Source organism: Schistocerca nitens, chromosome 6 (genome assembly GCF_023898315.1).
Source record: "Schistocerca nitens isolate TAMUIC-IGC-003100 chromosome 6, iqSchNite1.1, whole genome shotgun sequence".
In the NCBI taxonomy this organism is placed as follows: Eukaryota; Metazoa; Arthropoda; class Insecta; order Orthoptera; family Acrididae; genus Schistocerca; species Schistocerca nitens.
In genome coordinates, this window is record NC_064619.1 from 336,396,558 (window position 1) to 336,424,370 (window position 27,813).

The 27,813-nt window shown below is 41.7% G+C and overlaps 1 protein-coding gene across 1 annotated transcript in view; it reads right to left on the minus strand.

Annotated features, from left to right (window-relative positions):
- Positions 1–27,813, minus strand: part of LOC126262420 (probable cytochrome P450 6a14) — a 102,270-nt gene that overhangs the window by 13,493 nt on the left and 60,964 nt on the right. The window contains exon 5 of the mRNA XM_049959053.1: positions 27,043–27,273. Coding sequence (XP_049815010.1) covers positions 27,043–27,273 — 231 coding nt within the window. The remainder of the gene's footprint in view (positions 1–27,042; positions 27,274–27,813) is intronic.

Consider the following 27,813-nt stretch of genomic DNA (forward strand, 5'->3'; position numbering starts at 1 on the left):
TTTCGAGGATTTTAGTATGTCGAACGTTAATACTATCAGTGGTTGTTCTAAGGTGCTCTGAATTCTGATCGTTGTTATTAAGTCAAGATCAACGGAAAGTCTCTGTACTGAATGTAAGTTTAACGGGTCGTAGGAAATGATTGACAGGTTACTAAGATGTGCAGTAAATGCTCTATCTAGACCAGACATTGATAATTGGTGCTTAAGTTGCACTACAATAAGTCGTCCTACTGGATGGTTCTCTGCACGTTAACTAGTGCCTGTTTGAGCACTCCAAAGAATTTGGGTTTTCCTGACATGCGGATATATATGTAATTCGGTGATCAGCACACTCCGAAGGTGAGTAATTGCGATTTCGTCGGATATATTGGCATACAATGAGGTAACAGTGTTATTGCCGTAATTGTGAACAGACAGATTATTGAATTCTCACTGAGCAGAGGGCTCAAACTCACTGAATTAATTTACAGACACTAGTATTTTTATAGTGAATTCTAGAGTGGTGTTATTACAGCGGAGGCTGCCCGTTAATCGTTGTGACTTTCCCAGTAATCCGAAAGCCATGACAAGCTGGGACCATTGGAGTAAACACGTGACAACGCTACTATTACCGCTAACTTTAAGTGACGAGTTGCAATTAAAATAGGACATAATAGTGGGTCCACACAGAGCCAACAACTAAAGAGGCTAAATTTCGTTTTCCTTATATAAGATAAGGCCAAAAATTTCGGTGGCACATAGGCTTTTTGTACTCTTTTTTTTTTTATTACTATCGTTACATATCGAGTTTACTTTTGCTGGCTCTCGTTCACACGTATCGTCGTTGTGCTGCTGAAATAGAGAACTCAATAAAGCCTAGATGATCAAAAATAAATTTGGAGTCGACGCACTTTGATTGGAACCAATGTAACTTCCCCTTAACGTTAACTGAAGCACCCAAGAGAAGAAAAGAAATAGCTTAAAATTTGAAAGAAACAGAAATAAAGAGAATAGCAGAAATTGTAAAATAATAAAACATAAGGAAATAATATTTTATTAAATACACTAGTAGTTATAGAATGTTACGTTTTTTTGCAAAAAATATCATGTATATTCTTTGTTTGAGAAATGTCAATTATCACGAATTAATTGTATTATTTTACATCTACCATTAATAAAAGGAAGTTATGGTATTATTATTATTATTACTATTATTATAGGTAAAGCGACTGATAATAGTAATCTTTATAACACTTCTGCTTTATAAAGGAAAGTGAATAGGAATTTACGTAAATTAATAACAAACAAATACAGAAGGAAAGTCAGAGGCTATGGGCATATCACAGTAAAATATATCTGAGTGTTGACGCCGTCGGTCACTGAGGAACGGGAGAACTGTAGGCGACTTGCCTACAACAAATAATTGCATAGCCGTCCGGTATCATGAGTTAACGAAAACATATTTATTCGTGAAAACTCACAATGAGAAGAAACTAGAAAAAACTACAGAGAAGTAACAAAAACTAGGAGATCCTATAGTCTTACGACAAAGATAAAAAAACAACACATGACCAAAAAAAACTCTCGCGCACTTTTGATATCACTTTGCACCAGACATGAAAAATATCACTGCCACACAGCCCCCCTCCCCCCCTTAAAGTGCGGAGCTCCAGGGATATCTTGATACTTGAATTTTATTCGACGTCCAGCTCTGGTGTGCGTCGGGTGTCTCGGGGACGGTGACGTTGTTGTTTGTGGTGGTGATTCACCTGTCTCGGACGATGTACTGAGCGGTGTTTTGGTATGCTCTGCGTCCATCATGTGTTGATGCACAGGCGTGGTGTCAGAGGTCGGAGAGGGTAAAACCCATGCTGGCTTGACACGTTCAATCGATACCTTTGTCGGAACACCATTGTACATTATGTCCACGGTATGCTTATTTCTACTCAGCACCTGAAATGGGGCCGTATATGGTGGTTGTAAAGGCGATTTGACTGAGTCTGTTCGAAACATTACGTGAGAGCAATTGTACAAGTCTTTGTGTACAAACACCTTACGGTTACCATGGCGAGAAGGTGGCGGGCAACGTATATTTGTGCAGTGACGTTTTAGCTGCTGCACCCAGTGTGTGAGGCCTTCTGATCCAGGTAGTAAGGTTGGTACTAAATAATCTGCAGGAATCCGTAGCGGCTCGCCGTAAACCATCTCGGCAACTGATGCACCAATATCGGGTTTGTGAGCTGTCCGCAGGCCTAACAACACTAATGGTAATGCTTCAGTCCATCTCTCTTGATGACACATCAATGCTGCTTTGAGTGTTCTGTGCCATCGTTCGACCATATTGGCAGGGTGATAGGCAGTCGTGTGGTGGCGTTGGAAACCGCACATTTTGGATAGCTCGAGGAACAACGTAGTTTCGAACTGACGTCCTTCGTCAGTTGTCATGAAGGGGGCATCCAAAACGGGCAACCCACGTACACAGAAACGTCTTAGCAGTAGTTTCGGCTGAAATATCGACTATTGGAGTTGCTTCTGCCCATCTTGTGCACCTATCTATGGCCGTAAACAAATATCTGTAACCCTCTGACTGTGGGAGAGGTCCAACCAGGTCCACGTGAACGTGTGCGAATCTATCAGAGGTACCTTGAAAATCTCCAATATCAGCACGCACATGTCGTCCAACTTTACTCTGTTGACAAGGAATGCAGGAACGTACCCTTTTCATAGAGGAGGAGGATATTAATGTTTAACGTCCCGTCGACAACGAGGTCATTAGAGACGGAGCGCAAGCTCGGGTGAGGGAATGATGGGGGAAGGAAATCGGCCGTGCCCTTTCAAAGGAACCATCCCGGCATTTGCCTGGAGCGATTTAGGGAAATCACGGAAAACCTAAATCAGGATGGCCGGAGACGGGATTGAACCGTCGTCCTCCCCCCTTTTCATAGAAGGCCACACATAGCGGTCTGTCAGCAGTTTTATTGTAGCGTTGGTTCCTGGGTGCGATAGTGTGTGGACACTGTCGAATGCCGTCTTGCGCAGTATTTCTGAAATGAATCGTCTTGGTCTGCCTTGAGAAAAGTCGCACCACAGCTTCCGCTTGGAGTTAGGCACCAGAATTTGCTCGAACTTCAGACCTGTAGACGGGTCGTTTAACAGCTGTCGTAGCTCTGCATCCTTGGTCTGTTCCACTGCAAGTTTATCATAGTATATAATTTCTAAAATCCCGCAAATACGTGAAAAATAGTCAGCCACTAAATTTTCTGCGCCTCTTAAATGGCATATATCTGTCGTGAACTGACTTATGAACTCAATATAACGGAACTGTCTTGGTGAGCATTTATCACTGGTGTTTTTAAAAGCCGATGTTATGGGTTTGTGGTCTGTAAACACAGTCACTGGTCTAGCCTCTATTTGTGGGCGGAAGTATCGAATTGCTTCGTAGATCGCGAACAATTCTCTGTCATACGCGCTCCACTTCTGTTGTGCAGTTTGTAACTTTTTAGAGAAAAACCGTAGAGGTTGCCATTGCCCTTCTACACGCTGGTGCAGCGCCGCCCCTATTGCTGACTGGCTCGCGTCTACAACAATAGCTAGCTGTGCGAAGTGAACTGGATGAGCGAGCAACACTGCTTTGCTGAGGCTTGCTTGAAGATCATTAAATGCTTTGCCCATTTCTTGTGTCCACTTAACTATCCGTCGACCTTTGGCGACGTGTCCCTTGAGTGCATCAGTGAGTGGTGCTTGCACCGCAGCCGTTGCTGGTAGGTGACGTCTATAAAAATTTATTAATCCCATGTATCGTCGTAGCTCTTGGTAGTTTGTCGGTTTCGGAAGGGCCTGTATCGCCGCGATCTTCTCTGGCAGAGGCAATATACCTTCTGATGACACAGTATGGCCGAGGAAAGTGACTTGGTTCTTGTGCATGACGCATTTATTTTCGTTTAAAACGACTCCGTAGTCAGATAGACGCTTGCGAAGTTGACACAGATGCTGTTCATGTGTTTGACTATCCGGAGAGAAAACCAAGATGTCATCAAGATAAGCAAATCAAAATGTTAATCCCTTATCACCTTGTCGATAAATCGCTGCCAAGTCTGAGCTGCGTTCTTAAGGCCAAAAGGCATAAATAAAAACTCGAATAATCCAAATGGTGTAATCACTGCTGTCTTCTGAACATCTCTTGGAGCCACCGGTATCTAGTTGTATGCTTTCTTGCAATCGAGGACGCTAAAAATTTTCGCGCCGGCCAAAGCACATGTGAAGTCCTGTATATTAGGTACTGGGTATCTATCTGGAATGGTTCTTGAGTTTAATGCTCGGTAATCCCCACACGGTCTCCATGATCCATCTTTCTTACGTACTAAGTGTAGGGGTGAAGACCACGGACTGTCTGACCGGCGAATTATTCCCGCCTGCAACATTTCCTCGAATATCGCCTTTGTTTCTGTCAATCTCTCTGGTGCGATTCTACGTGCTCGTTGTGAAACTGGTTGTCCTGGCGTGGTACGAATATAGTGAACCGTACTATGTTTAACTTCTTTTGTCTGTCCGACAGAACATCTCCAAATCTTCTCTTCGTCATGTAGCTCTTCGGCTACAGAGTTGCCAATCGCCTGTAGCTTCTCACAAGTTGTATGCCCTTTAGTGCTTGATATTGCACTGTTGTCCGTCAGATTTAACAAACGTTTTCCTTGTAAGTCGACCGCCAACTCGAAATGTGCCAGAAAATCAGCGCCCAAAATAGGTTCTGATATACCAGCTATCACAAAAGACCAGGTAAACTGTTTGGAAAAACCCACATCAATCTTGCACACTTTACATCCGTACGTGTTAATCACCGAGTTATTCACTGCCTTCAAACGTGGCTGTATGTCTTTTTCGTTGTGTGGAGCATGGCTGACAGGAAGCGAACTAATGTCTGACCCGGTATCCACCAAAAACCTAGTACGCCTAAGTACGTCTGATACATACAATCTTTTCGAAGCAGGAGGCATATGTATTGACGACTGTTGTCGCTGACACGAAAACACTGCACTGTTTCTGTACATACCTTGGTCGTCTGAGTAGGCGCACGGTGATGTACATCTTGTAGCATCTCTCCCAAAACGTTTATGGTACCAACACTCCTTACGCTCGTCCTCTTGTCGACTTCGTGTTTCACGCCCAGCCCGGTCTCTTTTGCGCTTAAAGATAACTTGTGGTCGCTGTAGCGTGCGTAGTTGCGCTCGCAAATCCTCTATTGCAGTTTTTAAATCTCTAACTTCGTTTGAACTTTTTGTTGTTTGTCGCGTTGCGACCGCGGCACAGTTTACTGTTATATCGTCAGTTTGGTCTTGCTGGTAATGGTAGTTACCGTACGTGGCATCTGTCGACGTCACTGCGACTGTTGCAGTAGGCTCGTGCGTCTCGTACATTCTGTCTGCAGCGAGCAGCAGTTTGTCAACTGATCTTTCGTCGTATATAGCTAGTGTAGTTCTTACTTGCATTGGTAGCTGTTGTTGCCATACGTGGAGTAACAGTCTATCAGACTGTCGATCTATCTACCAGGCTGCGTAAATGACGCCAGTATTCTGACGGGGTCCTATCTCCCCGTTTCTCTTGGTACAGTACTTGTTTGACTCTGATGTCGACTGACTTCACACACCGAGAAATTAATTCTTCTTTCAGTCTACAGTATGCTCCTTCAGCAGGCGGGTTCACTATGTCAGATATCAAAGCCGAGGTCTGATGGTCCAAATTACTTATCACCAAGGTTAACTTCTCGTGATCACTGACTATTCTTTGTTGTAGAAATATATTTTCCATTACCGCGAACCATGTGTGTGGCTGAGAAGGCATGAATGGGGGCGCCCGTAATTGCAACCGTTGAGTTGGTGAAACGTTGAAACCAGCTGGTACTTCCATTGCTGTTACTTGCTGTGGTTGTGCTGCCATGGTTGTTGGACCAACGTCATTCCTTTGGTCCGGTATATGCTTTAAGTTCATATCTTTCGAAATATGCAACTGTAAAGTTTCTATCTCATTCTGAAGCCTATGAATTTCTTCCGTTATCGAACCGTATCGTTTGCCGTCGTCGTTCATTGCTTTTGCAGTTAATGTTCGACGTAGCTAACGAAAGATTTAAAGTTCCTTAATCGGAGGTCACCAATTATGTAGGCGACTTGCCTACAACAAATAATTGCATAGCCGTCCGGTATCATGAGTTAACGAAAACATATTTATTCGTGAAAACTAACAATGAGAAGAAATTAGAAAAAACTACAGAGAAGTAACAAAAACTAGGAGATCCTATAGTCTTACGGCAAAGATAAAAAACAACACATGACCAAAAAAAAAACTCTCGCGCACTTTTGATATCACTTTGCACCAGACATGAAAAATACGTGCATCGCAAGTAAAAATAAATACATAATCGATACGTTGTTATTTACTGATTAGCGGCTTGTGTGCGTTTTGGGAACAGAAATCCAAGGACAGAGAATTTCCAGCTATTAGCAGAATTCTTTCGCCTAATCATTGACGTGTACAGTCTCTTGTGGCTTCGGAATGTGTTAGTAAAACAAACTTATGATTTAACAGTCTAAGAAAGATGAGTTAGTGGTGAACATTAGGAGTTTGTTAATGTAACCAGTTTGAATTAATCTGTGTTACGTGGAAAGCTGAAGTCTATATCTTATAGTATAGAGACAAAGAGAGAGATTAATATGTTATTTTCTGGTTTACTTCGCTGAATGGTTTAGTACGTTTAATAAAACATTAGTCTGTTGGAGATAAGTCAACCTAACGCCAAACATTGCTTACATTTTATCGCTCCCTACAAACTGACAACTTAATACGTTATCTGAGAATCTTTTAGAGTTGTCTAAGAATCTTTCGATGGTCAGGAGCGTTGGCGCGTTATGATTGTTAGCATGTTATTTGATTAGAAAAGTGTACTGGAAAGGCATAATATCGTGTCGTATCTACAGAGCACACCATCAGCAACTACGAAAATGGCTTGGTTCAAATGGCTCTGAGCACTATGCGACTTAACTTCTGAGGTCATCAGTCGCCTACAACTTAGAACTAATTAAACCTAACTAACCTAAGGACATCACACACATCCATGCCCGAGGCAGGATTCGAACCTGCGACCGGAGCGGTTGCTCGGCTCCAGACTGTAGCGCCTAGAACCGCTCGGCCACTCCGGCCAGCAGCAACTACGCACTCGCTTCATAAGCTAGGTGATTTTGATAACTTTGCCCGAAGAACACGTAGTGACTGTCTCTGATTTCAGAACACATTAGTAACATAACAACAATCGTATATTATCCCTGCACAGTACATGTTCTAAGAGCCTCATCCAATTTCGTGCTCAGGCATTTCGATATGCTTGCCTTGTTTCCTCCACGATTTACTGGATCGAATCGTCCCACCAGGGTTCAACTTTGTCTCGTACATTGTTGCTGTTTTTTTCCTAAGGCCTCCTTAGCGGCCAAGTGAATTGCTTCTTTATTTTGCCCATACATACTACATGCAGAGTCGTCCTGTTTTTTGCACAACTTACGTGCGAGTCTGATTTGATAAAGGAACCTGATACATCAGCTCGTAGGCTGTCCAAAGTATATTGTGTTTGACTTAACTACTGTTCTGCTCTGCTTTTTAATGCCGTACTTTCCTAAAGGGGAGAATAATCTTTGAGATACGTAGATAGTGATCCGGTCCGCATTCTGCACCTGTCTTAACACTTACATCACTTTTTGTCAAGTATTTTGTTTTATGATAATATTATCAATTATTGATTTTAATCCACATATTGGTTGCGTCCATGTATCTTTAAGGATGTTTTTATGTTTAAATCACCGTTTCCTATTCTGAATCTGTGTCTCTGGCATAACCCAATTAAAATAACCCCATTGTCAGTAATTACGTGTTCACCGAATCGTCCAATGAAATCGTTTGTTTTGGAACCTATACGAGGATTTAGGTCACCAGTCATTGTAATTTCCTTACGATTATGGATAGTTTCTACAGTCTTTGTAAACTCATCAGCTGTCTCATGAGTTTACCCTGTCTATATAGTAAATATTTATCTGCGATGTTCAGTGACTTGCTCAATAGCAATCATAGTGTAAACAACGCAAAACGAGAATCTGCATGCACATACATACAAACGCGCGTGATGAAAGGGAACAAAGCTTATCGAGTTGTGAAATCCTCGCAAAACTCATCTTGGAGCAATAAAATACTATAAAAAATGTATTGCTTTCTGTGTTTATTGCGCTGTTGTCATCAAGCAAGAGGAATGCCATAATGCGCCTTAGCATCTCATTAAAACGTTGGCGAAGCAATTATACGTTGCTTTATTGCTTTGATAATCACTTAAGAAAATTCTAAGCTCTTACCTTCGCAAATGGTAGACTACAAGCAAATATTTATACCTGATGGTCCGAAACGTATAAATCGTACTATGAGCTAAAGGCAGTCAAGGTTCAATTTAAAGGACGATCCATTGAAACTATTTTACTTAGTAACATGGTATACAGCCATTTCTGGGTGCAGTAATATATTTTATGGGTGTTTCAAGCATCGAAGAAACAAACAGCTATAACGTCACAGAAAAAGTAGCTATAAATGTGACGAATAATTATTGTTCAAGCAAAAACACTAATTTAGTTGTTCTACATAGTGAATGGAGTATGTTTTTACTGCCACTCAAGAAAATACAGTTTTGCTACGAGGAAGTCAAGGACGGCTGTAACTTGAAAAAAAAAAAAGACTGGTTAATTGCTCAAGAGAATGAGTAAAATAGCTAGACGGAGTAACGCGAAGTTACGAGACTGTCGACCATCAACTTCTGGAAGGTCGGCCGTAAAACTTAAGTAATAACTCATATTCTTGTATATGAATTCTTCCACCACTATTATCTGAATTACACCATCCATAGACTCACATTAACAGTATGAAAGTTTTTGGGCAAGTAGTAGAAGTCAGCAAGAGATAAGCATATCTTTAATAGCAAAAATGTATACTTGTAACATTGGTTAACAGACACACATTTCTTCGTTTGCTTGTATCGTTTACTGCATAGTGTTCCCCGCTATGTTTTCTAACGGACTTGAGCATATTTGCCCACCTGCACCAATTTATTGTCACAGTTTCGTGATCATAATCAATACAGTGACACACAGTTCGCATATCCATCACAGCTTCAACATTCTCGAAAAAAAAAAGTGTAAGAGTTCGAACGCAGGATTCTTATCCGAGAAAAGCTAGTTTCAGTGCCAAGCGATTTATGTTTGACTTCGCATTGTTCGTATACGTAGGCAAAGAACGATTTATTTTATCATACAGAGCTGGTGGCTCGTCTCTTACTCACGTCAACTTTAATATTAAGTCCTATAATCCCAGTGAATGTTTATGGAGCACAATTCAGATAAGAGTTCACATTTTAGTTTTTCTCATTACAAGTTGTTATTCCATAACTGTAAGCGATTTGAAAGTGTTTACTTATTACTGTTTACCTTACAATTTTACGCTTCATTATGCTCAGCCGTTTCCTTATGAACTACTCACAATATTTCTGGTCAACTAACTGTTTCGGCGGAGGGAAAACGAGCCTCCCCCCCCCCCCCCCCCCTGCAAATTATACAATGGATTTTTGCCCAAAGTCTGAAAAATGAACAAATGAACTACCAAAGTGACCAGAGTGAGGTGTAGTTTCGCAAAAAAAGTTTTAAATGGTTGAAAGTAACCAAGATAATTAGACGTATTACTGATCTACGGGAAAAAAAATTTCCGAGCTCTCATAGCCGAATGAAGAGTGGAATGTGGACAAATGGAGTATTAGGCTGACCAGCGTGAGACTAGTTTCGCTTACAAAAAAAAAAAAAAAAAAAAAATGGTTCAAATGGCTCTGAGCACTATGGGACTTAACATCTGTGGTCATCAGTCCCCTAGAACTTAGAACTACTTAAACCTAACTAACCTAAGGACATCTCACACATCCATGCCCGAGGCAGGATTCGAACCTGCGACCGTAGCGGTCACGCGGTTCCAGACTGTAGCGCCTAGAACCGCACGGCCACGCCGGCCGGCCTTCGCTTACACACACTCACACACTCACACTCACACTCACTCTCTCTCTCTCTCTCTCTCTCACACACACACACACACACACACACACACACACACACACACACACACACACACACACAAACAAACAAACAAACAAACAAGAAAATAAAATCTTGCAAGTAATCAGAGTGATTAAGGAAACCTTAATTGAGAGAAAACTGAAATATTTCATAAAAAGCTCCAGTGTAAATGAAGTGTCAAAAAGTTCATCTCTTCAAGACTTAACTATTTTGTACATAAAAAGTTATGTTGATGGGATATTTAGCTGTCTATAACCAAAATTTCAAAAACAAATTATGAAAAAGTCGGCCAGATGTTTAGTGTAATGCTTTGTACAAAAGTAAGACGTGGCTTTGAATGAGGCTCGAAATTATGCACAGCAAAGAAAGTGGAGATTGAGAATTTAAAACTCTATGTTTAATTTACAATCATATAATTTTAAAGAGAACTAGAAGATATTTGTCTGTTGGATTATGTAAACCATGCAGTCTCACATTCGACACAAGATTTCGAACATCGTTCAAAGGTGCATCAAATGTTTTTCTAATCTATTTTATTTCTTACTTTTAGGTAACTGATTTGACCTATCTTTTGTCAAAATTTTTTATTCGTGATAAATGGTTACTGATGACGTATAGTGACAACGTTCTTTCTCAAGTTGCTCTGTCATGAGGCTGCTTTGCGGGAGGACTGTATTTCAAGTACTACGATTACGAAGAGAAACCTGTGTCTTCGAGTAGTCCCTAAAGACAGTGGTTGTTTTTGTAACTTCCGTTTAACGAAGACCGCTCGCTCTCAGACCGTTGACTCGGTTCTGCTTGCTACTACTACATTTGAATAATCAATTTGGCGAAGGTGATAGATAGTCTTTCCTCAGTTCATAATGCATTTCAGTTTTCTGCTAAATCCTTCAAATCTGTTCAGTTACTCCGAACGCTTTCCTAGATTCTGGCCTGTGTACTGATGCTACTATTTTTGTTATTTAATCAGTTCCTTTGGCACCTTAATATAATCAGTTATAAACGATCTTTACTTTATTTTTATTTTTCATACTAGCTGACGAACACGGCATTTTCCAGATATTCATTTCGCCAATTTTCTATTAGATAAGAAAACAAAAAAATGAACTGTGTTTGTAGTGTAATAGCAAAAACTTTTCGTCTACATTTATTCGCGAAAAGATCTTTGAAATTATGACACAGTCGTACAAATGAATGTGCATAATATACGGATGTATGAGTACAGTGTCCTGGACAGTCTCTGTACACTAGACGCAGCTGCTTCGCGTGTCTACAACGCGGTTTTGTAGACGTCTCTACGGTGACGGCTCTTCATAGCTGTAGAAACGGCTATTGTTTTCCCCTGCATCCGTTTGTGCTTCGCGGCTGAAAGCTGTTAAAACGCTGCCAGGTGTCAGAGATTCCCTCATGTTCACTCGACTCTAGGAGTGTGTTTAATAGTAAAGACAAAATGTATTAAAACTTCATGCATGATACGGCATTTCTTAACCTATCTCATTGTTTATGACGCCATATCTCCTGAACTGTGACAGGCATGTGGTTCTTACCAATACAAAATTGTAGCTGACAGTAAGGGATATGTGTACCAAGTTTGACTGCAGTCGGTCCAGTGATTTAGGAGGAGATGTGGAATATTTTTATAATCTGTATGGATATCACAGCTCTCTTCGAGCATAGACTTATCTCCAGACGTTCATTCAGAATACATTCAGTAAACACCGCCGTGCAAATAGTAAGAGGATTTAAAATAACAGTCACCCAGATGTTAAAATTAAGAACCATACTTAAGAAGAACTGACGAATCTCTGCTATCTGGGACGTAATTTTATACGGACAAAAGGAAAAAACGTTACATAAGTCTTGTGGATATCTTTGTGTATGGCGCCTTCCTAGTGGAAATTTTCCCTGTACAGAAATTTATTTCTGTTTAATAGCTTGCGGTCTCAGAGTACAACGAGAAATCTGCACACCAACTTTTGGTGTTACTTTATTCTCTTTTGGTATATTTTCAAACTCAGTAGCGCCATTTGAAACCTTATATCTATTTTATACACAGCTTGTTGTGAGCGGACACAAGGAGAGTTGGCTGCTGTCCATAAACAACTGGAAGCTGCGTTGGCTACCGCCGACAAGCTTCTGGCTAATGCTCGAAGTTACGGTGACGTCGGGGCGCCAGTGACGAGACCTGTGACTGCTTTGGTGCCACCGGAATGCCCTGGTGACCCGGACGTCGCTGCGGCTTCCGATACGCAACATCTGACCGGCCCGTCCTCACTCCAGAGTCGGTGGCAGACAGTGGTGTGTTCGCGTGTCACTGGGCGGAACGCGAAAGAGGAAGCAGGCCGTGCGGCTGGCTCCCTACGCCTTAGCAACAGGTACGAGGTGCTACCCAGTGTTGATGATAACTCTGAGCCAGCACGGGATGCCTCTCCTGTTAGGCCAGCGGTCGATTTTCCTGCCCAGTCCGGTCAAGTACACAGGGTGGGTATGATTGTCATTGGGAGCTCCAATGTTAGACGGGTGATGGAGCCCCTCAGGGAGATAGCACGCAAGGTGGGAAAGATTTCCAATGTGCATTCGCTATGTTTGCCGTGAGGTCTCATCCGTGATGCGGAGAAGGCTATCGAGCGCACTGGGTGCAACCGGCTGCTTGTAGTGGCACAAGTCGGCACGAATGACGCCTGCCGCTTGGGTTCTGAGGCCATCCTCGGCTCCTTTCGGCGGCTGACTGATCTGATGAAGGCAACTAGCAGCGCACGCGGGGTGCGGGCTAAGCTATTTTTTGCATCGCATCCGGAGTTTATGGCGGTTCTCTGGTTTGGAGCAGAGGGGAAGGTCTAAATCAGAGGCTCAGACGACTCTGCGATGGTATCGGATGCAAATTTCTCGATTTCCGCTATCGGATGCAGAATTCTAGGGTTCCCCTTAATAGGTCAGGCGTGAACTACACGCAGAAAGCGGCTACTAGGGTAGCGGAGTACTTGTGGCGTGAACATGGGGCTTTTTTAGGTTAGAGAACCCCTCCCTTGGGGTCAAAGACGATTTGCCTGTTAAATCAGCCTCAGTGACCTCAGAGGATCTTGGTCCTCGCAGATCAGAAATAGAAAAGATTAATATGATTTTAGTAAAGTGCAGGAGCATGCAAGGAAAGATCCCAGAATTAGTATCGCTTACTGAAGGTTATAATGCACAGATAGTATTGGGAACAGAAAGCTGGTTGAAACCAGATGTCAATAACAACGAAATCCTAAGTTCAGATTGGAATGTTTATCGTATAAGTAGGCTGTTTATGTTTTCTTATTGGCAACGTTACGTAGCGCTCTGTATGAAAATCACTGGCTGTGCTGTGTGCAGTCTGTGGCTAGTTTGCATTGTTGTCTGCCATTGTAGTGTTGGGCAGCTGGATGTGAACAGCGCATAGCGTTGCGCAGTTGGAGGTGAGCTGCCAGCAGTGGTGGATGTGGGGAGAGAGATGGCGGAATTTTGAAATTTGTAAGACTGGATGTCATGAACTGCTATATATATTATGACTTTTGAACCCTATTGAGGTAAATACATTGTTTGTTCTCTATCAAAATCTTTCATTTGCTAACTATGCCTATCAGTAGTTAGTGCCTTCAGTAGTTTGAATCTTTTATTTAGCTGGCAGTAGTGGTGCTCGCTGTATTGCAGTAGTTCGTGTAACGAAGATTTTTGTGAGGTAAGTGATTTGTGAAAGGTATAGGTTAATGTTAGTTAGGGCCATTCTTTTGTAGGGATTTTTGAAAGTCAGATTGCGTTGCGCTAAAAATATTGTGTGTCAGTTTAAGCACAGTCATGTATATTTGTTCAAAGCGGACGTTCCGTATGTCGACCCTTAGCCGAGGATACCTCACTGGAATCTTTTGATTTTGTTTGTAGTTTGTGTAATTAGTGTAGCTTTAGTTTATTGCTAGCGCGTAATTGTAGAGAGAATCTCCTTTGTAGTTGTAGTCTTTCATTGTTGTACAGTAAAACAGTTGTGGCATGCATGTAAATTTGCACCAAGTATTTCGCAGCTGCGCTTGCAATTAACTAGATATTTTTTTCAGTGCTATGTTAATGTGTTGTCTTATTTTGCTCTTCAAATTGTGCTTTTCTGTGTTATCGTGTGAAATATTGTGACAATAATGGCGTGTGAAAAACGTAATATTAGGCTCCAAAGTAAACTGAGAAATGACAGTGAGGACGAAAGCAGTGTGTTAGCGCCACCGAGTAATGAATTAACTAATGTTGAAAGTAGTAGTTTGGTAATTGTGCATAGGGAAATGGAGCAGGCGGCAAATAATGGCGTAGACAGTGAAACAAATAGTGAACAGGGAAGCATTATCGATCGATCGGTTGGCAACAGCTCGCCTCAGGAATCCGAAATGACAGGGCACAATCTTGCAAATACTGTAGATTCAGGTTTTGCGTCCTCACCGTTTTCTCAAATAAGTCAAGACACATTATCTGCTTTTCAAACTGCGAATATTGCCGGTTCAAATGCATTGCCGAATGACACTGAGGAATATGTTTCAGACACCAGTGCATTGTTATTACAATTAATGCAACAAATGGGACAAAAGCTTGAAAAGTTAGACATAATGGAACAAAATCTTCAAAAGTTAGACTCATTGGAACAAACTCTTGAACAAACACGTGAAGATTTAACTACTGAGTTACATAACATTGAATCGAAATGTCAAAAAGTCTGTAATGACGTAAAAACACAGATTTGTGAGCATTTTCAACCTATTTTTTCGCGGCATGAAATTGCATTACAGAATCACGAAACAGCCATAAAAGAACTGCAAACTATTGTTCATGAAAATCATGAGACCTTGCAAGCTAAAATTGACTCAGTTGCATCTACCGATTCGGTTACGCAACTTGCAAAAAACTCAAGAAAACTTAAAGGACACAGTAGATACTCTGAAAATTGGTTCAGAAAGACACATGGAGAAAATTAGTTCATTATCAGAGAAAGTCGTTGAACTTTCGGATCAGCTAAATAATTTATCTACGATGATAGATGATAATCTGAATGACACAAAACCGGTAGTCTTTAATGACACAGAAGAGTGTGAACAAATTAGGAAATTCAAACAAAATCAGAATCAAATTAATACGCAACACCAAAGAGAAATCCGGGAAGTACAAGATCAGCTGACACAGGTAATACAAGAATTACGTATTTCAGAGGACATTCGCGCTCCAATACGGGAAGAGGGACATAGAAATACGGAACAGCCACAAAATAATAACACAGGGCACTTCGGAAATTATGAAAGAAATTGGCGAGGTACACCGAATTTTGAGATGGAACCGCCGAAACGACGTAACAGTGACCGACATGCGACTCGCCGACATGATGATTTTGACTATAAGCTGTTCATTACTACACGTAATTTAAAACATTTAAGAATTCTGGCAACGACATTCATCCACTAGCGTGGCTCCATCAATTCTCTCATTGTTTTCCTCCCAACTGGTCATTAGAGCACAGATTAGAATTTATGTGTGGCTATTTAGAGAATGAACCAGCTGTAAGAATGCGATCGGTCATTCACGATTGTCACAGTGAAGGAGAATTTTATCATGCCTTCCTCTCAGCATATTGGTCTCAAGCTACACAAGACCGAGTTAAACATGGCATCATAATGATGAAACATTACGGACAATCTGAATTTTCCAGTCTTGTGAAATATTTTGAAGACATGTTGCACAAGAATCAGTACCTGTCAAACGCATACAGCCCCTCAGAACTGATCCACATTTGCTTAATCAAATTGCCTGAACATTTAAGAAATATTATTTTGGCAGGACGTTGCAAAGACGACATTGAAACTTTTCAGGGACTCTTACAAGAATTAGAAATTGACACTGACAATCGCGGAACGCGAAAACAGGAACACAACAATTACAGGTCACATCCGTCGCAATTCCGCGATGAAAGAAATAATAACTGGACACGACAAGGCTATTCTCACAACACAAATCGTGACCAAAACAGACACCACCCGTATGACAACCGTTGGCAGAGTAGTAATAGTTACAGAGAAAGATCGCTTTTCCATAGTAATGAATGTGACAGAGACAACCATAGAATCAGACAATATGGGAACAAAAACAATTATTATCAAGGGAGACAGAATAACTTCAGACGCAACAGTTCAGCGCGCAGTTACGATTCCGGGAGAAATTCTCCACCACATGACCGACAAACAAGAAACTATGTAAACTACCGATAAAACGACAGACCTGAATTGCATCACAACTGGCGGGATTCAAACAAAGCAGGGCACTCTCGACAAGGTGAATTTGTAGAAGTTAGGTCTCCTAATCACAATAACGACGCGCGCCAACAAAGAAACAGACAATGACTCGCACCACAGGCAGCCATGTGCGCTGGCTGGGCTTCAGAAAAATAACATAAGCTAACCTTGAGATAAATTCCAGTATTCCTTACCGACGTATACCACATGATAATTGCGTTGAAACTGAAACTCTGCATACTAGGAAGAGTAGATGTTTACACCATATTTCACATGTAAAACCAATTACTGAGAGATAATCTGCCTTTTAACTTAGTCTTTGCCATAAAACTTTTCACAATACATTACTAGTATGCTTTGCCACACTTAGAAACTGTTAACATGCAATTATGTTCTAAAGTTAACTATCCAGTCAAGAACCTAGGGAACGTATTTAAACAGAAATTACAAATGCATTGTTATAGTGAACAGAGGACACGGTGCTATTGTGTGTGTACATTCTTGCTTGTTAGTTGCACGATTACGTAACGACTATAAGGCTTACATACTTAGAACATATACTGGTACTGCTAATGAGATTTTAATGCAACATTTTGGTTTACTTGAAAATACATTCTGGATTTAAAGTACTTTCTGTGAGATACCAGACGACACAGTGGTTAGTTTATGTGACAACTGCACGGTTTTATCACGACGCTACTAATGAGTGACAATTTACAATGTTGCTTTTGCGGTGTTTCTGTTTTATATCTGCACAGTTTTTCTGCATTATTCTGGAAAGTAAAACATGCTGTAGTACTAACTTTTGTGCTATAGCAACAATGAGACAGCCTTTTTCGTGGCACAACAATACATTACTGTACAGTACTTTCTTGATCACGGTAAGGTACGTAATAACTACAATATCTATACGCAAAGCATTTCACTTTTGTTTATGACGAGGTGAGTACACTGACATTTCTTTGCAGAAAGCATCGCAAATACGACACACTCAAAGTTGAAAACATATGATTATATTGTGGAGCTCTTAATTTGTGATATTTACTAAAATGCCTAATGAAATGATGAGAAACATTTCACGGCTATTGTCTTGCTAGTTGAGAGAAATGCCATATGGCTTGCTTTATGTATTTATTTACTCAATTTGTTTAATATCTAGTTTCTAGCTGCACTGCAGCATTGGTTAAAATAAAATTTAATAGATGTACTAATATAGTTATTTTATGCCTAGAGATCAAGTCAATAAGAAATTTATGATCTACTTCCAAGAAAACGAGGGCACATAAATAGACATTTCCCTTCACAGGAATTGCATAAATAATTTTTTTACGATTTGGTAACTTATCTGCTAGTGTAAGTTCTCGTGATGCATCACTCTAGTGTTAAGATGTGACATAGGTATTAAACATGGCCATTTTTACTGTAATATTTTTTTTCTGCTTGAGCTTTGTCATGTTTAGGTGTAAGTTATTGCATTTTCTGCTGCTGCTTGCCAGGCATAGTGTTACTGAATTTAACTTTGTGTTACTCTGTTAAGCCAGTTTTACTACTAATTTATTTTTATTGTTTGCTGCACATTGCCTTATATTAGTTGTAATATTGCAATTGGTCTGCTAATTTATGCTGCTTGCTTTGCCATTTGTATTTTTTATCATTGCTGTTTGTGTTAATTGTTTTGTGCTGCTGCATTGCCTCATCCCTTAGTTTAGCATCTGAGCTCAGTAGATTTAAGTTAGCTTAAGATGGGGTAGGATATATGAGAGAACGAGTTGTGATGAATTGGAAGAAATGCATTGGGAAGCTATTAGAAAATGGTTTGGCCAAAATGAATTTTGAAAGAAGATGTGAACAAAATACAGAAAGCATGCTTGGATAGAATTTTTTTTGGTGGAAACAAAGATTGAAATAAGACGAAAGATCTATGGAATGAAGTTTTAGGTTGGACTGCAGTACCAAATGTTACACTGAAAACAAACCCTGCCCTTTCCTCTTGTGTTATTCTGCTATGTGTTTGTGTACTCTTGTATATTTGTGTTTTTCCTGTCTTTATGTGTTTAGCTGATATGAGTTATGTTATAGAATTTTTCTGATGATATGTTATTTTCTTTGTAAAGATGTTTGGACATTATTTATTCTGTTCTGCTTTAATGCTCATGTGTGAAGTTGATGTTTCAAAAGTTATTCTGATCTTTTATGTATGAACTTATGTCACTGTAACACTGATGTATATGTTATTTCGATTCTTTTTTAAAGCCTGTATTACAAATGTTATCTGTATTGTTATGTTCTTTAATGATGTATTTTGTACCTTTGTTATTGTATTCTTATGTTATCAAATTGTAATTGTTACCAGTTCTTCAAATTAAGTATCATTTCACTGCACACGTTTCTGTTGGTCATAATATATGCACAGTATGTGAGAAGTAGGGACTGTTAGTGTTTGCACGTGTGTTAATAATTCAGCTAGGGACTGGATAACAGCATTGCTGGTTCTAAGGACAATTCCAAAAACTTTGTGAGTGGACAAGTGGTGGTTTATGGACTTGCTATATTCTCCTCAAGACTCTTCGATGGTGATTGTCCACCTGCACAGTCGCAACAGATGGCTGCTGGCCGTCTCTACAAGGACTACAGTGGGTCTGCATCTTTGATGGCCCACCAGTACCATTATTTCTACAAGGACTACAGTGGGTCTGCACGTTTGATGGCCCACTAATACCATTATCTCTACAAGGACTATAGTGGGTCTGCATCTTTGGTGGCCCACCAATACCGTAATATCTAACAATACTACATTGGTCTGCTCTGTGATGACCTACCTACCAATATTCTTCAACTTCGACTGACTCTGCAGTGGGTTTGCTCTGTTGTGGCCCATTACCTGTCTGCATGTCAAGAGTCAGCACTGTCTTTTCGTTTGAAGGACAGCACTACTTCTTCAAGATTACATGGAAATCCACTACTTCCATGTGCATTGTCTTTTACTGCTCAGGCTTTGAGAAAAAAACTGCAATTTTACTGTGATGAATGATCAGGACTGTCTTTATGGACTGTGAGAAAATTTTAGCTTTTGACCAACATTGTATCCATAAGTGTGTGCATTTGATATCTTTGTTATTGTAATTATGAAAAATTTTATCAAATCATTATTGGCCACTGCCCAAAACAATTTGTAAACTTTTTTATGGGGAGCATGGGGGCTATATAAGTAGGCTGTTTATGTTTTCTTATTGGCAACGTTACGTAGCGCTCTGTATGAAAATCACTGGCTGTGCTGTGTGCAGTCTGTGGCTAGTTTGCATTGTTGTCTGCCATTGTAGTGTTGGGCAGCTGGATGTGAACAGCGCATAGCGTTGCGCAGTTGGAGGTGAGCTGCCAGCAGTGGTGGATGTGGGGAGAGAGATGGCGGAATTTTGAAATTTGTAAGACTGGATGTCATGAACTGCTATATATATTATGACTTTTGAACCCTATTGAGGTAAATACATTGTTTGTTCTCTATCAAAATCTTTCATTTGCTAACTATGCCTATCAGTAGTTAGTGCCTTCAGTAGTTTGAATCTTTTATTTAGCTGGCAGTAGTGGCGCTCGCTGTATTGCAGTAGTTCTTGTAACGAAGATTTTTGTGATGTAAGTGATTTGTGAAAGGTATAGGTTAATGTTAGTCAGGGCCATTCTTTTGTAGGGATTTTTGAAAGTCAGATTGCGTTGCGCTAAAAATATTGTGTGTCAGTTTAAGCACAGTCATGTATATTTGTTCAATGCGGACGTTCCATACAGATGTCAATAACAACGAAATCCTAAGTTCAGATTGGAATGTTTATCGTAAGGATAGGTTAGTCGCCAATGGTGGCGGCGTGTTTATTGCAGTAAAAAATTCGATAAAACCTAGCGAGGTTACCATGAATTCCGAATGTAACTTAATCTTGGTGAAATTGAGTATCAAAAAAATGGTTCAAATGGCTCAGAGCACTATGGGACTTAACTTCTAAGGTCATCAGTCCCCTAGAACTTAGAACTACTTAACTTAAACCTAACTAACCTAAGGACATCACACACATCCATGCCCGAGGCAGGATTCGAATCTGCCACCGTAGCGGTCGCGCGGTTCCAGACTGTAGCGCCTAGAACCCCTCGGCCACCCCGGCCGGTGAAATTGAGTATCAAAGAACGGTCAAAAATGATGATCGGATGCTTTTATAGACCACCTGGGTCAGGATCTGTAGCTGTAGAGCGCTTCAGACAGAACCTGCAGAATATCATTAGTAATTTTCCTGATCTTGCAGTTGTAATTGGGGGTGACTTCAACTTGACAGGTTATGGAATCAAAACTAGTGCCAGAGATGGGAATCTCGTTGCATTGTTCTGGATGTCTTGTCCGAAAATTACCTTGAGTAGTTAGTTAGAGAACCAACTCGTGAGGGTAACGTCTTAGACCTCCCGGCAACAAACAGACCTGAACTTATCAAATCAGTTAATGTAGAGGAAGGTATCAGTGATCATAAGGCTGTGACAGCATCTATGACGACGGGTTCACCAAGGAATGTTAAGAAAATTAGAAGGATATATTTGCTCAGCAAGTGTGGCAGGTTACAAATTTCAGAATATCTGAGCACTCAGCATTAAATATTCGGTGATGACGACGAAGATATGGAGAACAAATGGAAAAAATTCCAAGACATCGTTCAATATTCCCTAGACAAGTGTGTTCCGAGTAAGGTTTTAAGGGATGGGAAAGATCCACCAGGGTTTAATAGCTGTGTTACAAAAACGCTACTTAAACAAGGAGCACTTCATCTCAGATACAAGAGAAGTAAAAATCTAGCTGACAAACAAAAGTTGAACGAAGCGAAAATGAGCGTAAGGAGAGCAATGAGAAAAGCGTTCGATGATCTTGAAATTAAAACGTTGTCAACGGACATCAGTAAAAACAATAAGAGAGTTTGGTCGTATGTAAAATCAGTAAGTGGGTCACAATCATCTATTCATTCTCTCAGCGACCACACCGGCACCGAAACGGAAGATAACAGAGAGAAGGCCGAAATGCTGAATTCGGTCTTCCGAAGTTGTTTCACCGCGCAAGATCGTAGCACTGTCCCTCCTTTGAATCATCGTGCGAACGTCGAAATGGCAGATACTGAGATAACCGATCGCGGAATTGAAAATCTGCTACAATCGCTTAGTAGTGGAAAGGCTTCAGGACCATCCTATAAGATTCTATAAAAATTATGTGAAAGGCCTTGCTCCCCTTCTAGCAGTAATTTATCGTAGATGGCTTGAGGAAGGAAAGGTACCTAACGACTGGAAAAAAGCGCAGGTCATTCCCGTTTTTAAGAAAGGCCGTCAGACAGATTCATACAATTATAGACCTACATCGTTGACGTCAGTCTGTTGTAGAATTATGGAACACGTTTTATGATCAAGAATTTTGACGTTGTTGAAAAATGAACATCTCCGCTACAAGAATCAACGTGGATTCTGCAAGCAGAGATCCTGAGAAACTCAGCTCGGTCTGTTCCTCCATGAGGTCCAAAGCGCTGGGGACAACAGCACTCAGATTCATTCTGATTTCAGTAAGGCATTTGACACCATCCCGCATTGCCGTTTAATGAAAAAAATACAAGCTTACGGAGTATCGGAGCAGACCTGCGATTGGATTCAAGACTTTCTTGCAGACAGAACTCAACACGTCGCTCTTAATATCCGGAGTGCCACAGAGGAGTGTGGTAGAACCGCTGCTGTTTACAATATACACTCCTGGAAATGGAAAAAAAGAACACATTGACACCGGTGTGTCAGACCCACCATACTTGCTCCGGACACTGCGAGAGGGCTGTACAAGCAATGATCACACGCACGGCACAGCGGACACACCAGGAACCGCGGTGTTGGCCGTCGAATGGCGCTAGCTGCGCAGCATTTGTGCACCGCCGCCGCCAGTGTCAGCCAGTTTGCCGTGGCATACGGAGCTCCATCGCAGTCTTTAACACTGGTAGCATGCCGCGACAGCGTGGACGTGAACCGTATGTGCAGTTGACGGACTTTGAGCGAGGGCGTATAGTGGGCATGCGGGAGGCCGGGTGGACGTACCGCCGAATTGCTCAACACGTGGGGCGTGAGGTCTCCACAGTACATCGATGTTGTCGCCAGTGGTCGGCGGAAGGTGCACGTGCCCGTCGACCTGGGACCGGACCGCAGCGACGCACGGATGCACGCCAAGACCGTAGGATCCTACGCAGCGCCGTAGGGGACCGCACCGCCACTTCCCAGCAAATTAGGGACACTGTTGCTCCTGGGGTATCGGCGAGGACCATTCGCAACCGTCTCCATGAAGCTGGGCTACGGTCCCGCACACCGTTAGGCCGTCTTCCGCTCACGCCCCAACATCGTGCAGCCCGCCTCCAGTGGTGTCGCGACAGGCGTGAATGGAGGGACGAATGGAGACGTGTCGTCTTCAGCGATGAGAGTCGCTTCTGCCTTGGTGCCAATGATGGTCGTATGCGTGTTTGGCGCCGTGCAGGTGAGCGCCACAATCAGGACTGCATACGACCGAGGCACACAGGGCCAACACCCGGCATCATGGTGTGGGGAGCGATCTCCTACACTGGCCGTACACCACTGGTGATCGTCGAGGGGACACTGAATAGTGCACGGTACATCCAAACCGTCATCGAACCCATCGTTCTACCATTCCTAGACCGGCAAGGGAACTTGCTGTTCCAACAGGACAATGCACGTCCGCATGTATCCCGTGCCACCCAACGTGCTCTAGAAGGTGTAAGTCAACTACTCTGGCCAGCAAGATCTCCGGATCTGTCCCCCATTGAGCATGTTTGGGACTGGATGAAGCGTCGTCTCACGCGGTCTGCACGTCCAGCACGAACGCTGGTCCAACTGAGGCGCCAGGTGGAAATGGCATGGCAAGCCGTTCCACAGGACTACATCCAGCATCTCTACGATCGTCTCCATGGGAAAATAGCAGCCTGCATTGCTGCGAAAGGTGGATATACACTGTACTAGTGCCGACATTGCGCATGCTCTGTTGCCTGTGTCTATGTGCCTGTGGTTCTGTCAGTGTGATCATGTGATGTATCTGACCCCAGGAATGTGTCAATAAAGTTTCCCCTTCCTGGGACAATGAATTCACGGTGTTCTTATTTCAATTTCCAGGAGTGTATATAATTGATCTAGTAGAAAGTGTCGGATGCTCTTTAAGACTGTTCGCAGATGATGCAGTTTTTTATGTGAAAGTAGCAACGCCAGAAGATAGTAAGAACTTGCAGAACGACCTGCAGAGAATTGATGAATGGTGCAGGCTCTGGCAGTTGACCCTGAACGTAAATAAATGTAATAAATAGATGTAATATATTGCGCATACATAGGAAAAGAAATCCACTATTGTACAGCTATACTAATGATGACAAACAGCTGGAGACAGTGTCTGCCGTAAAAAATGTAGGCTTAACTATCCAAAGCGACCTTAAGTGGAATGACCACATAAAACACACAATGGGAAAAGCAGACACGAGACTCAGATTCATCGGAAGAATCTTAAGGAAATGTAGAAAGAATTGGCTTATAAGGTGCTTGTTCGCCAGATTCTTGAGTATTATTCATCTGTATGGGATCCCTGTCATGTAGGACTGATAGAGGAGATAGAGAAGATCCAAGGAAGAGCGGCGCGTTTCGTCACGGGATCGTTTAGCTGGCGAGAGAGCGTTACGGAGATGCTACACAAACTCTACTGGCAGAGGTTACAAGAGAGGCGTTGTGCATCATGAAGAGATTTACTATTGAAATTTCGGGACAGTACTTTTCAGGAGGAGTCAGACAACGTATTACTTCCCCCCACATACATCTCGCCTATTGACCACGAGGAGAAAATTTGAGAAATTACAGCGAATACAGAGCCTTACCGACAATCATCCCCACGCACTATTCGCGAGTGGAACAGGGTTGGAGGGATCAGATAATGGTACCGAAAGTACCCTCCGCCACACACCATTAGGTGGCTTGCGGAGTATAGTGTGGATGTGAATGGTGGGTTCCATGTGGTTCCCAAGTCGAGCAGCGACCGTAAACCATAAAATAACCAAATATGCAGCAACCAGTCGCAAAATCATGTTTTATTTATTCACTTTTGCAAATCAGTTGAAATCGATTCGCAAAAGTGAATAAATAAAACATGATTTTGCAAGTGACTGCTGCATATTTGGTTGTTTTATAGCGTGGATGTAGATGTAGTTGTTAGGGACACCTTGTAGGTGTCGAGGTCGTTGGAGAAGGAGTAGGAACTACGATTCGACGTGATGTTTGGAAGTATCAGCCGACAAATTTTGCTGAAATTAGTTTGGGGGAAACCGGTAAAAAAAGTGATGGAACCTTGATCCTTTCAAACTTGATTGCAACTTCATAGCAGTGGGACACAAGGGTCAATACTGCACAGTCGGAAAACTGGAAGATGAAACTGAATATGCTGGAGATGGTATACTACTACAAAATCGAAGTACCCAATGGATAGCTAAGATAGGAAAAGAAAATACTTTCGGCAAAACAGGCACAGAAGTGGCGCTACTACTTACTCGAGGAATTCTATCAGTGTAGATCGCAGTGTCTTATCCAGTTGTTTATACACACAATCTTGATGTGACACATGAGGGGTCACAGTATGGGTGGGGTCTTCATAAATACTTCCTGCAGAGAATGTAGTGTTATCCCCTACACTATAGTTAATGCAGATAACACAGAGCCGGCCGAAGTGGCCGCGCGGTTCTGGCGCTGCAGTCTGGAACCGCGAGACCGCTACGGTCGCAGGTTCGAATCCTGCCTCGGGCATGGATGTGTGTGATGTCCTTAGGTTAGTTAGGTTTAACTAGTTCTAAGTTCTAGGGGACTAATGACCTCAGCAGTTGAGTCCCATAGTGCTCAGAGCCATTTGAACCAGATAACACAGAAACTACCTGACTGTCAATTGACTGTATTGATTTGAGTTCCCTCCTGTCAAGTGATCGGCCTGCGAACTGAAAAATTTGATCCTGAGCTCTGATATTTTTGATCACTGAGACTACTCTGAACATAGCTCAGCTCAGATTTAGCAATGATCACGGGTCGACGAACTTTTAGGCCCCAGTAAGATAGTGAAACGATAGGTAGTTTCGTCGATAGCTCTCCAAACACATGACCCCCTAGAACGTGTGTAATTTGGCCACAGTTCAAGAGGACCGAGAGGACTCCACGATAACTGCAGGCTACGTAAACTAACCCTGAGCTAGCACTTAGCTACACGGAGAGTGGTTAAGTAAACTATAGCATGAACCACTTCTAGTACTTTTCGTTCAGTGGTAGTAATTGTAGAACTTCACAACCCAAAGATTGGTTAGTGAAGTTATAAATCAGCCTTACAGGAGAAAAAATTAAATACTTAAATACGGCGAAAAAACGAAGAACAAATAAAATAAAATTCATGGCATGAATTTTACTTGTTTACGTTGTGTAATTTAAAGTTGATATATGCTAACTGATATTGTCCAAAATCGAGGAATCACTCTCTATATGAATAGTCAGTCACGAAATCTTTGCTTACTCTGCATGACCTTGGTTTGAATCCATATGCAGAACGAGACGGTTCGTCGTGTCATTTGAAGTTCATACATATTCTCAAGTAGCTGCTCATGAATAACTTAAAATTTTTGTGTCATTTTGTGTTAAATAATAAGTACGGTATGTTACTTTGAAGAGGAAATCATGAATACGACGAACTTACGTGCATTGCCTATCTGAAGTAATAATGAGAGTGCTAACATTTCAGGTATGTCATTTATTGTAATAAATGTGAGCTTACAAGCCTTAAGGACAGTCTTATCTGTGATAAGGGGTTCCCTGAAATTTGTAGTATCGTGGTATTACTTTACATCTTGAGTTCTTGCGATACAGAGCAGTGTTTTCTAGTGGTGACTTGTTGGAACCATTTTCAATAGTTAAACGACTGTACCGAGGAGCGATTAGAGGACCTGCTAGACAGCTGCGTTATGGGGGTTGCATACGAATCGGGCGAAATGTAATTCAGGTCGTTCTGATACTTTTGAGCACGACTGTACTTTCGAATCTGTGGGAAAACTGGGCTCAGGTAGCTTGGATGTTAGTTTGTTAGGGACGCCTTGTAGGTGTCGAGGACGTAGCAGAAGGAGCAGGAACTCCGATTCGACGTGATGTTTGGAAGTATCAACCGACAAATTTTGCTGAAATAAGTTTGGGGAAGTGGTAAAAAAAGTGATAGAACCTTGATCCTTACAAACGTGATTGCAACTTCATAGCAGTAATAAGTAATAAGTAATGAATACGATGAACTTACTACGTGCATTGCCTATCTGACGTAATAATGAGAGTGGTAACATTTCAGGTACGTCATTTATTGTAATAAATGTGAGCTTACAAGCCTTAAGGACAGTCTTATCTGTGATCTTTCACTACAGCACAATCTGGGCAGCAAAACCAATTTCGAATTTGATTTACCTAACACAAAGGTAAAATTTCGCATGGTCACTTACATTATTCATTGACAAGGCTCCATACATAACTGAAAACAGTCACCTCACATGTAAGTGGAATCTCGAGAGGCAGAAAGTGGACTGTTCAGGAACATTTCGTCTTACCTGAAATAACTTTGTCAAGATACGTCATGCTCATGACGCCGTCGTACGTCAGCTGTCCGGCAGACTCCTTCAGTGTGTCGTCCACCTCCCGCTGCAGCTTCCTCTGGATGTCCTGGTTCCAGGCCAGTTCGTGCAGCGCAAATCCCATGGTTGTTGCCGATGTCTCAAAGCCCGCCACGAAAAACACCACGCATTGCGCTGCAAGCTGTCCCAGGCCCAGTTTCACGTCCTCTGCATATACGAACAGATAAAGTAGCATAACATGAGAAATGATACTCACTGACAGAGTGAAAGTATATTAGACGAAAGCACAAACCACTTAGTATTGAATATTAAAGACTGTTAGCGTTATTAACTCGTTATCATTAGCTTCTTATTCATCGATGCAGTTTAAACGCTGTAATTTTCTGCACTTTTTTCAGCCCAGTACTTCACATAACACGACTTCTTAACTTCTTGAAAACCTGTACGTACAAGCTTAAAAAGAAGTAGGAACAACGCAGATGATATTTAGCCCGTAATGACTGTCACAATAAATCAACTTCTCAACTTTGCGTTCCATAGCAGCCATGTATTTATTAAACGGAGAATCCATGGTTCCTGCAGGACTGTTGCAGCACCGCCGGAACTAAGGCTTTAACTTACACAGTATCATCACAGGCAAAACAAACGAGTCCCATAGGATCTGCACAAAAACTGAAACTATTTTGTCGCTTCAATAGATTATTAATGAATAGGAAATGCGTTTTCCTTTCGTTTATATGTGATTGC